At 38.7% G+C, this 11,834-nt stretch overlaps 1 protein-coding gene across 1 annotated transcript in view; it reads left to right on the top strand.

Moving 5' to 3' along the window:
* Positions 1 to 3,997: 3,997 nt before the first annotated feature.
* The window catches only part of PTPN4 (protein tyrosine phosphatase non-receptor type 4), a 143,672-nt gene continuing 135,835 nt past the window's right edge, over positions 3,998 to 11,834 (top strand). Inside the window, exon 1 of the mRNA XM_065880030.1 lies at positions 3,998 to 4,135. Within this exon, the coding sequence (XP_065736102.1) occupies positions 3,998 to 4,135 (138 nt within the window). The remainder of the gene's footprint in view (positions 4,136 to 11,834) is intronic.

Here is an 11,834-nt window from a genome sequence, read left to right as displayed (position 1 = left end):
TCTTTAAAGCCTGCAGCAGAATTCCTTTCACTTCAGGAAGGGCCCAGCCTTCGTTTTAAGGGCTTTCACTTGGTTAAGTTTGAGTTCTGATCTATATTCTTTTCTTTTTATCTCTAAAGAACTTCTTTTAACATATCTTGCAAAGGTCCACTGGCAGCAGATTCCCTCTATTTTTAAACTTTTGTTGGAGAAAGTATTCGTCTTTCTCTTTTGAAAGATAATGTTGCAGGGTACAGAATTGTAGGTTGAGGGGTTTTTTCCTCAGCATTTCAAGTATCTCACCCCACTCTCTTCTTTCTTGCTTGGTTAAGAAGTCAGATGTAATTCTTATATTTGCTCCTCTATAGCTAAGGTGTTTTTTCCTCTGTCTCCTTTATCTTTGATTTTCTGCAGTTTTATAGGATATGGCTAAGTATAGGGTTTTTGGTCTTGGGTTTGGTTCTTGTGGGGGTTTTGTTTGTGTTTCTTTCTCTCTTGCTGTTGGTGGGAATGTAAATTGGTGCAGCCACTATGGAGAACAGTGTGGAGGTCCCTTAAAGAACTAAAAATAGAACTACCATATGATCCAGCAGTCCCACTCCTGGGCATATATCTATGCCCAATATATCTATTGGTGGCTGCACCAATTTACATTCTTCTTACATGTATGTTACATCATTTGTATTTGTCCCACAGTCCTTGGGTATTCTGTTTTGTTTTTTTCAGTCTTTGTTCTTTTTGCTTTTGGCTTTTGGGGATTTTATTGATACATCCTCTAGCTCATAGTCTGTCTACTAATAAGTCCATTATTATAAAAGGCATTTTTCATATGTGTTGCAGTGCTTTTTACCTGTAATGTTCCTTTTTAGTTCTTTCTTAGGATTTTCTTCTCTTTGCTTGCATTGCCCATCTATTCTTGCATTCTGCCTATTATAGCCTTTAGCATATTATTATTATTATTATTTTGCGATACACGGGCCTCTCACTGCTGTGGCCTGTCCCATTGCGGAGCACAGGCTCCGGACGTGCAGGCTCAGTGGCCATGGCTCACGGACCCAGCTGCTCCGCGGCATGTGGGATCTTCCCGGACTGGGGCACGAACCCGTGTCCCCTGCATTGGCAGGCGGACTCTCAATCACTGTGCCACCAGGGAAGCCCTTAGCATATCATTAATCATAGTTGTTTTAAATTCCCTGTGTGGTCATTCCAACACACCCTCCTGTCTGGTTCTGATGCTTGCCCTGTTTCTTCACATTGTGTTTTTTTTTCCCCTTTTAGTATACCTTATAAAATTTTCTCGATAGGCAGACATTATATATATTGGTAAGAGGAACTTCAGTAAATAGGCCTTTAGTAATGGGGGGGAAAGGAAGCACTCTGTAGTCTTGTGATTAGGTTTTAGTATTTTAGTGAGTGTAGGCCTCTGGACTATGAACTACACAAGTATTTCTCAGTTTTTTCTCTCCCCTTATAGAGGGACAGGATGGCTAGTGTTGGCTGGACTTGGGTATTTCCCTTCTCCCTCTAGAAGGCTAGAGTCAGCTGGAATTGAGTATTTTCCTTGCCCCAGGTCAGTTAGGTTTTGGTTAACTAGTTTTCTCCTAAGAACAGCCCTTGTTAAGAAGAACAGAGTGCTCTGGTATACAGTTGACCCTTGAACAACCTGGGGGTTCAGGGTGCTGACCCCGCACAGAGTTGAAAAATCATGTAGAGTCGTCCCACGGGATCCATGGGGGATTGGTTCCAAGACCTACTGCAGATAGCAAAATCCACCAATGCTCAGTCTCATAATCAGTCCTCTTTATCCATGGATTCAACCAACTGTGAATCATGCAGTACTGTATTTATTGAAAAGAATCCACGTATAAGTGGATCCTTGCAGTTCGAACCTGTGTTGTTCAAGGGTCAACTGTATTTCATAATGGTCTTGTGTCCCCCACCTCCACCTACCCACCACTTGTGGGAAGTTCGGGTAATTTTCTCTGATATTTACTGTGGGAATCTGACGGAGCTCCTGGAGGTCAATCTCAAAATATTGTGTGAGGCCTGCTATGACTGGCCCCCTGGAGTTTTTAAAAAACTCTGGGAATTGTCCACATTGAGCTTCCAGCAAATCATCAGTTGGATTCAGGCTTTCCTACTCATGTACTGGTTTCCGTGGCAGTTTCAAGTAGAGGTTTGAAGTCTCTACTCCCATAAGCTGTGACTCTTTGTCTTCACCTGTCTCTCCAGTCTTTGGGACAGCAGTTTGCCCTGTGTCCTCTCTTATGGATCCAAGAATGGTTGCTGATTTTCCAGTCTGTTCTGTGTTTTTTTACTTGGTATGATGGAGTGGGGACTTCCTGAGCTGTTTACATGTGGAACTGGAAACTGCCAATCACTGTCTTTTAATTGGTGAATTTCATTTGGCTAGCCCCTCTCTGTCAACATGCCAAAGCTATTTTCCTCTATACAATTGTGTTTTTTTGGGGGGTACGCGGGCCTCTCACTGTTGTGGCCTCTCCCATTGCGGAACACAGGCTCCGGACGCGCAGGCTCAGCGGCCATGGCTTACGGGCTCAGCGGCCATGGCTTACGGGCCCAGCCGCTCCGCGGCATGTGGGATCTTCCTGGACCGGGGCACGAACCTGTGTCCCCTGCATCGGCAGGTGGACTCCCAACCACTGCACCACCAGGGAAGCCCCCTCTATACAATTTTTATACGTATGTAACATTGGCATTTACTTTTAGCTTGAATCCTTTTGACGTGAACAGTATGATGTCAACTGCAGTTACTGAATACCATGTATTTGAATTGCTATTTCTTTTTATTATTAATTTTTACTTATTAAATTTCTTAGTACTTATTGCTTACTTATATTTTAAAATTCTATATAGTTGTGTTTGTAGTGTAGTTTGTTTCCTTTATCCAGTTGTGTTTTATTATTTTTATTTTTTAAAAAATATTTATTTATTTATTTGGTTGTGGTGGATCTTGGTCGCGTCGGATCTTTGTTGCGGCGGGCTGGCTCCTTGGTTGTGGCACGCTAACTCTTAGTTGCGGCATGCATGTGGGATCTAGTTCCTGGACCAGGGATCGAACCAAGGCCACCTGCATTGAGAGCATGGAGTCTTAACCACTGCGCCACCAGGAGAGTCCCCCAGTTGTCTTTTAGAGGGAAGTTTTATGGATTTTAGACTTCGAATTTTTGAATGTCTGAAAATGTCTGTAACTTTATTCTTTCACATGAATGCTGATTTGGGGGGAACATAATTCTGTTTCAAATAATTTTCTTTCAGAACTTCAAAGTTACATCTTCATTGTCTTTTAACGTCAGTTGTTGCTGAAAATGATGTGATACCTCTTTTTTTTTTTTAATAGGCAGTCTTTGTTCCCTCTTAGGTTAAAAAATTGAGAAACAAAGATCTGTAGTCTTAAGTTTTCTATTTTGTTTTTGTTTTCCTAAGAATAGTTCTATTAGAATTAGTTTTCATTTGAGGATAGTTAAAATGAAAGGGTATTGTTATATTAAAAAAAAAAAAACCCAACTAATAAACTCCCATGTTTCCCCCAAATCTTAAGCTTGAATAAAAGGAAAGGCCCTTGAGAGGTGAATAACCTTCCCTCCTGTTGCCATCCTCCAGTGTCTTTTTAATGCTTGCATCAATGAGTAATGCCCGGCTTCCTGAGGTAGCATATTTTCCTTCCTCCGTTTTGGCTGCTCCTAAATTTATATATTTTGAATTGGAATATGGCTACCTCCGCAATTTGTGTATTGTCTTCTTAATGCACAGTTCAAAACAAAGCTCCTCTTCCAGTCAATTGTAATTTTAGTTTACATGATGAACTATATATGGTATCTTCTTTTATACTTACAATTCCTATCCAGGTGTTTCAAAATTTGTAACTGCTTTTTAGCTAAGGTTAATTGAAAAATATGTAATAACTTTGTACCTTTTTATATAAATAATTTGTATCTTCAGCTGTCCCTTTATTTAGTTAATTTTTTTTTTCAACTTAGACCTTGTGTGGACAGTAATGACCTCACGTTTCCGATTGCCTACTGGCAGAACCTACAATGTACGAGCATCAGAGTTGGCCCGAGATAGACTGCATACAGAGGTGGTTTGCAACATCCTTCTTCTGGATAACACTGTACAGGCTTTCAAAGTTAATGTAAGTATTTTATGTCTTTCTTAATTTTAATAATCTGGTTATAAATCTGAATTTAGATTAAATTTTAAAACTAAAATTGTTTAATCATAGTACAGTTTGAAAAGCCTTCTTCAAAGAGGAAAGTCTTGTTAGTTTGGTTTTTGTAACTATCAAATACACATTCTAATTCAAGGTCTTTTAAGGGGTTGACAAACCAGCAGCACATTATTAGTGGAGCAGGTCAATAATATGTAGGTGGTTTTTATAAATATGCTTGAGGGTGCGGGAAAGGAATCTTGTTCTCATAAATGATTTATACATTCCCATTGTGATCTTATTCTACTGTCTGTGAAGAAAATTTTTACTAAACAAAGATAAATAGCAGCCCTGATCTGATCTGAGCCTTATCTGAAACATTTATTCAACAAATGTTTGTTCATCCTACCTGTGTCCAGCTTTATTTGCTCAACATTGTGAGTTTCACCTGTGTGGTGTGTTAGCAGTAGTTGGTTCATTTTCATTGCTGTGTAGTACTCTCTTGTATGAGTACACCACAGTTTACTTGTCCATTTATTTATCTCCATTTATTCAGTTTATCGTTTGTGTATATTTGGATCGTTTCCACCCTGGGCTCTTATCAGTAATGTTGCTGTGAACATGTCTTGATATATGCAAAGGCATTCCTCTTTTTTATTTAAATGATTCCACACCTACAGAACGGGGAGAGACTAGTGTCATGAATACCCACCTACCCTTTTCCTAGATTGACCTGTTGTTAACATTTTGCTCATTTCCTTTATCTTTCTTTTTTTCTGTGTGTGTTTTCTGACCCTTCTGAAAGTAGGTGGTACACTTCACCTGTGTTTCAGCAGCCTCAGGATCTCATAAATTACAGCTATATCATTATCACACACCAAAATTTAATATTATGAATATAATAGTATCTAATATATAGTCCATATTGAAACTGGAATTCCTCGTTCCTCATTACCACATCTCCAGGATAACACCTTCATTTGTTTCCTGCTGTGTTACACAGGTATTTCTAGACTTTGAAATCTTGAAGTAGTATAAAATATTGATCTTCTGAAATCCTGCCTTTTGTGACAACATGGATGGACCTTGGCATCATGCTAAGTGAAATAAGTCAGACAGAGAAAGACAAATACAGTATGATTTCACTCATATGTGGAATCTAGAAAAGCTGAACTCAGAATGGTGGTTGGCAGGGGCCGAGGGATGGGGGAAATGGGGAGATGTTGGTCAAAGGGGACAAACTTCCAGTTACAAGATGAATAAGTTCTGGGAGCTAATGTACAGCATGGTGACTAATGGCAACAGTACTGTGTTCTATACTTAAAAGTTGCTAAAAGAGTAAATCTTATATGTTCTCACCACACATTATGTTTATGCTGTATTTCCCATCTAGTATAATTTTCCGGTTGGGCACTTTAGTTGATGATAGTATTGTATTTTTCAGTGTGGAAATCAATGTGCTGTTTAATTACTCTTATAGGAAGACATATTTAGCATATTTATTTTATTTTGGTTTATATCTTTTAATATATGTTATATCGATATATTTATTGATTTTTAAAAAGATTTATTAAATTTATTTTTGACTGCGTCAGGTCTTAGTTGCTGGCACACGGGATCTTTGTTGAGGCATGTGGGATCTTTTTTTTTTTTTTTGCGGTACACGGGCCTCTCACTGTTGTGGCCTCTCCCGTTGCGGAGCACAGGCTCCAGACATGCAGGCCCAGCGGCCATGGCTCACAGGCCCAGCTGCTCCGCGGCATGTGGGAGGCGGACTCTCAACCACTGCGCCACCAGGGAAGCCCCCACGTGGGATCTTTTATTGCGGCGCGCGGACTTTTCTCTAATTGTGGCATGAGGGTTTTCTCTTCTCTAGTTGTGGCCCACATGCCTCTGTAGTTATGGCGCGCAGGTTCCAGAGTGCCTGGGCTCTGTAGTTTGTGGCATGCGGGCTCTCCGGTTGAGGTGCGAGAGCTCAGTAGTTGAGGTGCACAGGCTTAGTTGCCCTGTGGCATGTGGGATCTTAGTTCCCCAACCAGGGATCGAACCTGTGTCCCCTGCACTGTAAGTATGTCTATTCCTCTGAGTGTCAGGGCTGGAATCATTCAGAGTGTCTGAGCTGCTTTGCACTTTTATTACAGATGCTGATTATTTTAATCTACATGAATGGTTCCCTAGTTATGTAGCTTACAGCCTGTGCAGTGGTTCATGATAGGCTGCAAACTAGTAGGGGAGCTTGAACCTCTGCTAGTTATTCTCTCATGTCCATTAAATACCTTTAAGTCTTAGAAATCCCCACTGTTGGCAGCTGCTAGGCTCACCAGCATCTCTGTTCACCAGGAAGGAGAACCACTTAGTTTCCTTTGGAGACTACCGGCGGATGATTTGTAACGTCTTAGCTGTTGCAGGCATTGGTTTCCCTAAAAGATTTCTGTACCACAGATCAAATATTCATTGTTGCCAAAGCCTGCTTTTTATCCATCTGGTGTTTATCTCATCAAAGCTTTTCCTTTATATTTCCCTGAGAGAAAATGCGGTACTAAAGGAGTTGACAACTTCATGAGTTTTTTCTCTTTCTCTTTCTCTGTTGTGGACATAGGAGTGAGGTAAGCCCATAAGTGTTGCTTCAGCTTCAAGTTCTGTTTACACAGCCATTCTTTTTACTGTAGCCAGCCTATGGAATTGTCTCCCTCATGCCCTAAATTCATCATCAATTCACCAAAAACTTACTTCCATTAATATTTTTAAATGTATAGTATCTGTACTACATGGATTGATTTCACCAACCTATGAGGATTTTTTGCCTAAATTTTGTTTTTATTTTTACTTTGGTACACCTGTATAGCAGTAGGCTGTGTGATAAGGAAGAGTTCTGTAGAACCAACCTGTTCCAGTTACTAGGACTGCATAAGAAATTACCCCCAAACTTAGTGGCGTATTTATTATCCTCAGGGATTCTGTGAGTCACAGATCCAACAGGGATGATTTTTTCTTTTTTTTTTAATTTTTATATTTTTGCGGTACGCGGGCCTCTCACTGCTGTGGCCTCTCCCGTTGTGGAGCACAGGCTCCGGACGCACAGGCTCAGTAGTTGTGGCTCATGGGCCTAGTTGCTCCGTGGCATGTAGTATCTTCCCAGACCAGGGCTCGAACCTGTGTCCCCTGCATTAGCAGGCAGACTCTCAACCACTGCGCCACCAGGGAAGCCCCTATATATTTATTTTATATGTGAATGTATATGTATAAAATTGACATATATAGAGTTATATTTGGAAAAACTGAAATAATATTCAAAATGTATGATCATTTATTCAGCACATGTGATTCAGTGCACAGTTCTGAGGCACTTCATAGGTAGCAGTATTTAAAGACAAAACTAAACTTGTGCAGTGAGGATTTTTGTTCGTTTACTTTCATTTTTGTCCACATTGCATTTTCCCTCAGTTTTCTTTTTGTTCTTTGTAATGTATCTCTTATGTATCAATAAAGAATAACTGATAACTTCTTTTATTGAAGTACAATTGATTTTATAATATTGTGTTGTTTCTGGTATACAGCATAGTGATTCTGTGAGTCTCTTTCTGTTTTGCATATACATTCATTTATATTATTTTTTTAGATTGCACAGATGAGTGATACCATATAGCATTTGTCTTTCTCTGACTTACTTCACTTAGTATGATAATCCCTAGGTCCATCCACGTTGTTGCAAATGGCATTACTTCATTCTTTTTTATGGCTGAGTAGTATTCCATTGTATATATATACCACATCCTCTTTATCCATTCTTCTGTTGATGGGCACTTGGGTGGCTTCTTTGTCTTGGCTGTTGTAAATAGTGCTGCTATGAACATTGGGGTGCATGTATCTTTTCGAATTTGTGTTTTTGTTTTTTCCAGATATATACCGAGGAGTGGAATTGTTGGATCATATGGCAATTCTATTTTTAGTATTTTAAGGGATCTCACCAATTTACATTCCCACCAACAGTATATGAGGGTTCCTTTTTCTCACACCCTCTACCACATTTGTTATTTGTAGGCTTTTTGTTTGTTTGTTTTTTTGTGTGTGTTTTTTTGCGGTGCGCGGGCCTCTCACTGTTGTGGCCTCTCCCGTTGCAGAGCACAGGCTCCTGACGCACAGGCCCAGCAGCCACGGCTCACGGGCCTAGCTGCTCCGCGGCATGTGGGATCTTCCCGGACCGGGGCACGAACCCGTGTCCCCTGCATTGGCAGGCGGACTCTCAACCACTGCGCCACCAGGGAAGCCCTGTAGGCTTTTTGATGATGGCTATTCTAACAGTTGTGAGGTGATACCTCATTGTGGTTTTGATTTGCATTTCTCTAATAATTAGCAATATTGAGCATCTTTTCATGTGCCAATTAGTCATGTGTATGTCTTCTTTGGAAAAAATGTCTATTCAAGTCCTCTGCCCATTTTTTGATTAGATTGTTTTGTGATATTGAGTTAAAAGTGCTGTTTGTATATTTTGTATATTAACCCCTTTTCAGTCGTATCATTTGCAAATATTTTTTCCCATTCCATAAGTTTTTTTTTTGTTTTGTTGATAGTTTCCTTTGCTGTGCAAAAGCTTTTAAGTTTAATTAGATCCTATTTGTTTATTTTTGCTTTTATTTCTTTTGCCATGGGAGACTGAGCTAAGAAAATATTGCTACAATTTACGTCAACGAGTGTTTTGCCTATGTCCTCTTCTGGAAATTTTATGGTGTTGTGTCTGGTATTTAGGTCTTTAAAGTGTTTTGAGTTTATTTTTGTGTGTGGTGTGAGGAAATGTTCTAAATTTATTGTTTTATGTGTAGCTGTCCAGCTCCCAGCACCACTCACTGGGGCAGCACCAGACAGTTGAAGAGACTATCTTTCTCCATTGTATTATGTTCTTGCCTCCTTTGCTGTAGATTAATTGACCCTAGGTACATGGGTTTGTTTCTAGGCTCTCTAACGGCTAATTTTTGAAAATGATACCAGTACTTCAGTTGTTAGTGAAAGATGCAGTAAATCATAGATTTTTTCCCCTTGAAATAAAATGAAATTCAATTAATAATATTGTAGTTGTAGCTTGGGTTGATGAATATTTAGTTGGCTGAACCTTACCTTGTTTCATCTGGTAAACTACTTGTTAACCAAATCTGTAGTACAAACTGGATTATAGAGTTGGGGTTAGCAGGTGGCTGCTGATTGAAATGGGAGGCAAAAGGAGTATAAGGATGATGGATTTACCTAAACGGAACATACTTGGAATCATTTTACAGTCATATTTGTAAAGGAGGCTAGAGTTTGGGGGACTTTTTCCTAGTTATTGTTCCACTGTCTTTATTTTTCATATGAGAAGATAAGTTTAGAGTCATTAAGTTACTTGCCAAGTTGGTAGCAGAGCCAGTAATGTGTGTGTGTACGTGAGAAGGTGTGTTTGGACCTGTTACTTTCAACACTTAACCATTTTATTAAGTATTATTTCTAGCCCTACTTATATTTGATAGCTTTTTTTTTGGCCACACTGTGTGGCACACGGGATCTTAGTTCCCTGACCAGGGATCAAACCTGTGCCCCCTGCAGTGGAAGTGTGGGGTCTTAACCACTGGACCGCCATGGAAGTCCCTAAATTTGATTTCTTAATTCCTTTAAAAATACTATCATTTACACATCATCCAGATTCCCTAAGAAATTTTTTGTTTTCACATTTATTGGTTTATTCATGTGCACAATTTAAAATAATTGTTCTGTAAAGTGTCACAACAAAAACTAACAGAACCCTAAACCTACCCTGTTGCCCCTTAGAAGTAACTGCATTTGACACGTTTAGTTTTTCTCTCATATTTATTACCATGGTTCTAAGAAACATCTTACAGTATGTCTGGTTTTGTCTGGTTTGTTTTTTGTTGTTTGTATTATGTATTGACTTTGGAGGATGAGACTTTACTTCTCCTTCCCCTCCATACACACATACTTCCTCTCTATCATCCGTTCAATAAACAAAGTAGTTATATAGTAATATTTGGTTAGTTCAGAATGTCTTTTCGCTAGAGGGAAATCCTTCAGTCATCTGCCTGGAGCTTGTGGAGCCCTGACTGCGCACTGCAATGAAGAGTAACCCCTGCTTGCCGCAACTAGAGAAAACCCGCCGCCCGCAGCAGCGAAGACCCAATGCAGCCAAAAATAAATAAATAAATAAATAAAATTTAAAATATATTACATTTTTGAGAATTAGGTATATTTTATCTTGGCACTAGTACAGTAAATTAAGTTGTCATTGTTCATGTACTTTATTTAATGACAACAATTATTTAGTGCCTCATATATTATGAGAAAAAGTTTCAGAAAATAGCTGTAAGCCATTAAAATATTGATAAATATATGATGGCTTCTATTTAGAAAGATTCTGTAGCCTAGTGTCCCCTACTCTAGAAATTATGTATAGTTGTTTATTATAATATGTATAATACATTATACACTGTGGTGCACAGATCTTTACTGTACAACTCAATGAATGTTTATGTATGTATACATCTGTGGAACTACCACCAGATTAAGGTATTGAATACTTCACTCACCAAGAAAGATTCCCTTGTGCTCTCTAAGTATTTCTTACTCCCTTTTATCTCCTTTATTAGCTTTTCTTGATTAACCTTTTAATGTCATACTTTTAGTGATTACCTTGGAAATTGCAAAATGTGTCATGACTTACAAAAGTCTGCCTTTATTTAGTACAGTTGACTGTTGAACATAACAGGTTTGAAATGTGTGGTTCCACTTATACGTGGATATTTTTCAATGAATACATACTTCAGTGAATACATACATATTTTCCAGTGAATACATACACAACCCACATTTGGTTGAAACTGCAGATGTGGAAACGTGGATATGTAGGCTGACCACAAAGTTACACACGTATTTTCAACTGTGTGGAGGATCAGCACCCCTAACCCCCAGGTTGTTCAAGGGTCAACTGTACTTCTACCATGTTCCCTCCCCCAATGCAAAAACCTTAAAGCAGTTTAAATCCATTTACCTGCCTCCTACTTTTTTGCTATTGTTCTTATGTATTTTTGCCATCCTCCTCATATGTTTTAAACCCTACAAGACATTGCTATTATTGCTTTAAATAGTTAACAGTCTATTATATTTCCCTTTATATTTAAACTTTTTGCAGCTCATTTCTTATATATCCATGCTTCCATCTAGAATCTTTTCCCTTCATCCGAAAGAACCTCTTTTATTATTTTCTGAAATAGAGACTGTTAATACAGTTTTTCAACTTTTTGTTTGTCTGAAAATGTATTTACTTACTCCTTATTTTGGAGGATATTTTTGCTGGGTATAGAATTCTACATTGATAGGTTTTTTTCTTTGTAGTGTAAAGATGTTGTTTCATTGACTTTTTCTTGAGGAGCCATCTTGAGAACTCATTTTTCATTCTTACTGTTCTTGAGCAGGACAAGAGATATATCCTTTCTTCCTCTGTTTTTGTGTTTTTTCTCTATTTTTGACTCTAGTGTCTCATCTATAATATACCTAGATATGGTTTTGTGTTTATCTTGCTTGTGTGTTTGTTTTTGCATTTATCTTGCTTGGTATTCACTGAGTTTCTTAAATCTGTAGGTTGGTGTCTTATACAATTTGAAAATTTCTTGTCCTTTACAGATTTAAATATTGCTTCTGGCCC

Source organism: Phocoena phocoena, chromosome 7 (assembly GCF_963924675.1).
Source record: "Phocoena phocoena chromosome 7, mPhoPho1.1, whole genome shotgun sequence".
Classification (NCBI taxonomy): domain Eukaryota; kingdom Metazoa; phylum Chordata; class Mammalia; order Artiodactyla; family Phocoenidae; genus Phocoena; species Phocoena phocoena.
Note: the sequence above shows the minus strand (reverse complement) of the source record. Positions and strands in the feature narration are given on the sequence as shown.